This window comes from Pseudophryne corroboree, chromosome 1 (assembly GCF_028390025.1).
Source record: "Pseudophryne corroboree isolate aPseCor3 chromosome 1, aPseCor3.hap2, whole genome shotgun sequence".
Classification (NCBI taxonomy): domain Eukaryota; kingdom Metazoa; phylum Chordata; class Amphibia; order Anura; family Myobatrachidae; genus Pseudophryne; species Pseudophryne corroboree.
The window spans coordinates 891,670,222-891,674,582 of NC_086444.1; the positions used below are offsets into that span (position 1 = coordinate 891,670,222).

General features: G+C 41.8%; 1 protein-coding gene across 1 annotated transcript; it reads left to right on the plus strand.

Annotated features, from left to right (window-relative positions):
- Positions 1-1,233: 1,233 nt before the first annotated feature.
- LOC135050097 (paraneoplastic antigen Ma1 homolog) lies at positions 1,234-2,253 on the plus strand. Its single transcript, XM_063956259.1, has one exon. The coding sequence runs from the start codon at positions 1,234-1,236 to the stop codon at positions 2,251-2,253; it is 1,020 nt and encodes a 339-aa protein (XP_063812329.1).
- The last annotated feature ends 2,108 nt before the right edge of the window (positions 2,254-4,361 follow it).

Here is a 4,361-nt window from a genome sequence, read left to right on the forward strand (position 1 = left end):
CTTATATAATTTAATCCAACTGTCTGGCCCGAATAGAAGACGTCACAGCCGTCACGGCACTGTCATAACCTTGTAGTAGTTAATAAGAATAAAGACTAGAAACATTCTAAGAACTCAGACAATATCTGGTGGCTTCTGCATAAATACTTTATTGTTCAATAAATAGACAGTGCTTCAGAGGAATAAGAGAGAGATAATAACAAACGGACAGTTAAAGTATATTATATCATTCTATCATTAAACTGAGGGACGAGCAAGAACAGGAACATTGGACACATCTAGTACTCTACCCGTAATAAGGATATTTCTCACAAAGGCAGTCCAAATATAAATACCGCAGGAACAGAGAAGATTTACTTATTGTGGAATACAATAGAATACAGCTTCCCTTTAGGGAAATATTACATTACAACGTCGGATCTACAGCATTTCCAAGGAGTTCTTTAGATAATAGTACAGCTTCAGTCACTCCATCGCAGGGAGAATAAAGGAGCAATAGACAACTCCATTCACAGGATCTGTTACATTTATTCTAAAAGGATACTTATATATATATCCAAGAAGGAAACTTATGTAGCAGTATACAAGGCCATAATTGTTGCATAGTACAAACCTGATTACATATCACATAATATTCTACTGGTTGAAAAGAAACAAAATGTGATTGTCAATGTATAGTGTAATATGTAATGCATACATGCATTTGCGTTATAAACATTTTTTCGGGCCCTATAGTGCACTATCCCTGTCATTAAGAGTACCCGGGTCACTCTAACACCTACAGGTGTTGCGTTAATAAGGTAAAGTTTTTTGTATTTGCATGCAAACAACTTATGTATAGGTATTTGGGGAAATGTATAATTAGTATGGTACAGTATTCCTTTATTGACATGCAAAAGTCATTACTGTATACTATTAATATCATTTTATAATATTAAACACAACCTTATACTTACCATCTGTGTCTGTGAGGTGGAGATGGGTCCCTGAATCCTGGAAGAGAGAAAAGGTAAACGTGAGAGCTGTGTGGTTTAATTAGGGGAGTGCACTTATACACAGGGAATTAGTGAGGCTTACCCAGGCAAGCATTAGTGAACAATTAGTCTGGGTGGAGGCATATTCAGTTATTAGGTAACCTATATACCTTGGTAGCTAAGGGAGGGTTACATTTGGAGGCACCACGTGAGATATTTTTGTAAGATACTCAGGAGTAAGTGAAGCACAGGAACCAAAATGAATCAATATACAAGTAGTGAAGCATTTGATTGGTGCACAAGGAAGGGAGTGACTCCAGAAAGGAGTTTTGTATTATGTGGGGATCTCACAGATATCACCGAAGGAACAATTATGACAGAGATGTTATTTTTGTTTGGTGTAAAACAACCAAAGATTGCTGATAAGCAGTTTAAGGAAAGTGGAGAGTTGGGTGCTGTATTAATAACTACTACTCAAGACTTAGAGTCTGAGTTGTTACCTAAGGTGGTGGCTGTGAGATCTAACCCTGAACGCAGGTGGAAAATTATATGGCCAGAAAAGGAAGACAGTGAAAAAGCTGCTGAACCATTAATTGTGGGTGAAATGTCCTCTCCGGTTAGAGGAGATCTCTCTGCAGCTGGGGGAGAAGGTAGTCACCCACAGGGTACTGAGGAAAAGTTAGGGAATCAGTTAGAAGTTATAGCTGATAAAGTAGTACATCAATTAGAAAGATGGCATTATGAGGGTAGCTATAGACGATTGAGGATTTTTTCAGGAATACTTCCTGTACCTACTGGTGAGGAACCTTATGAGGCCTGGAGGGAGGCAGCTATACAGCAGTCTGAGGAGTGGCATTGCCCTGATCATATAAAGAAACAAAGGATTGTAGAAAGTTTACGGGGACCCGCTATGGGAATCATTCAGGCCACTAGGAAAAGTAATCCCGAGGCCGCTGTGGCTGACTACTTTCAGGCCTTAGAATATACATATGGGACATTAGAAGACATAGGTGATTTGGTTGCTAGATTCAACCATACTTATCAAGAGACAGGGGAGAAGTTGTCACAGTATGTGTATAGATTGGATAAAATAATACATAAAATTGTAGATAAAGGAGGATTATCCCCTACTGAGGTTAATAGTAATAGGTTGAAACAATTAATTCGAGGAGCTTTAACGACTGACCCTGTGGCTCAGCGGTTGCGATGTACTGCTTTATTATTGGGAAGCCCCACCCAAAATGATTTAATTAAGGAGATTACCCAGGAGGAAGCTTAAATTGCCAATAGGGAAAAAACCCATGCCAAAGCTGTAAAAGTAGTTGTTCCCTCCCCTGAGGCTCAAGGGTCAAGGGATGACAAGTTACTTACGTTAGTAGAGGAACAAAATAAAAAATTGGAACAGCTTATTCTAGCTCTAAACCAAAGGGTGGCACCTTCCAATGTAGCTTCCCGCAATTCTACTAGGGGGATTAACAACGGTAGGGGAAATTTTAGGAGAGGTGGAGATTTTACATCAAGAGGGTGTTTCCGATGCGGACAGCTAGGGCATAGGGCAGTGAACTGTCCCTTTGGCTGGGGTACCTCTGAAGCTGGAACTAATGGTCAGTCAGATAATGTTTCCATTCAGGGAAACGACAGTGGGAGGCTGGCGGGCCCCTCGCCGTCTCCCAGAAATTAGATGTAAATTCAATGGGGAGTGCCCAGTGGAGTAGTTCAATCCCTGATGGTATGATAGGACCTGCTCCACGCGTGGTCGTTAAGTTGAATGGACATCCCTGCCCTGTTTTGTTAGACAGTGGATCTCAGGTGTCCATTATATTTGAGCACTGGTATAGACACTCTCTCTCTAACGTTCCTATTACGCCCTTGGAAGGATTGGTAATCTGGGGGCTAAGTGACCAGAAATACCCATATTTGGGTTATGTACTAGTTAACATAGAGTTTCCAGAGGAATTCATGGGTGTGTCAGAACCCTTACCTCTCATTGCTCTGGTATGCCCAGAGTCCCCAGGAGATAAGACTGTGATGCCGGTGATTGTGGGAACTAATGCTCACTTATTCAAAGTCCTCAGTGATTGGTGTTTAAAAATGAATAGGGAAGTCACTGCTGTTAATATGTTGACTCACCATATGAACTCCCAGGGAGGAGATTCTGGGCACAGAGAGTCCTCTTTGGCTCAGGGTATGTCTCTGGATGATTTTATTCCATGTTTCCAGGGGAGTGACATTGGGTTGGTAGAACGAGATACCATATGTAAATAGTTGGTGAAACGGCAGCATGTTTTTTCTCTTGGGGAATGGGATTTGGGAAAAGCTGCAGGCGTGGAACACTGTATTAAGCTAACTGATGAGACACCATTCAGGGAGAGGTCACGCCGTCTTGCTCCTGCGGATTTTGAGGATGTTAGGCAGCATCTTAGAACTTTGCTGGAAATTGAAGTTATTCAACAATCAGAGTCCATATGCCTCCCCTATCGTAGTGGCTCGTAAAAAGAATGGAAATATCATAATGTGTATTGATTACCGGACTCTTAACCAATGCACGGTGCCAGATCAATACACGGTTCCTAGGATAGAGGAGGCATTGGACTGTCTGCAGGGGAGTCAGTGGTTCACCGTGCTGGATCTATGGAGTGATTATTACCAAATACCTATGAGCCCCCATGAGAGAAAACTGCATTTATCTGCCCTTTAGGCTTCTTTGAATTCTTGAAGATGCCTCAAGGTATTAAGGGTGCACCGGCTACCTTCCAGCGGACAATGGAACAAACGGTGGGTGATATGAATTACCGTGAGGTATTAGTTTACCTTGATGATATCATTGTATTTGGGTCCTCTCTGCAGGAACATAACCATCGTCTGCTTAAAGTACTTGACAGGTTACTTATAAAAGGACTAAAGCTTTCTATAGATAAATGTAAGCTCTGTCAGCCCTCTGTTACTTATTTGGGACATGTGGTGAGCCGACGTGGAATTTCCACTGACCCCACTAAAGTGGAGGCTGTGAACAGGTGGCCCAGACCCACAAAGCTGAAGGAGTTAAGATCTTTCCTGGGGTTTTGTGGGTATTACCGCCGTTTTGTGCCCTATTATTCTGTAATATGTCGCCCGCTTACTGAATTGACTAGGGGGTATCCACCTATTGGCAAAACCTCATTGGTCAAAACGTGTAAAAAGGAGGGCTATTTTAAACCGTCTGAGGAATTTGGGGATAGATGGACAAGCAAGTGTGAAGAGGCCTTTCTCAAGTTAAAATAGAGTCTTACTAATGCCCCTGTTTTGGCATATGCTGATCCCACAATGCCCTATGTGATACATGTGGATGCGTCATTTGATGGTCTAGGAGCAGTGTTGTACCAAACTCATGAAGGAAAATTACAACCT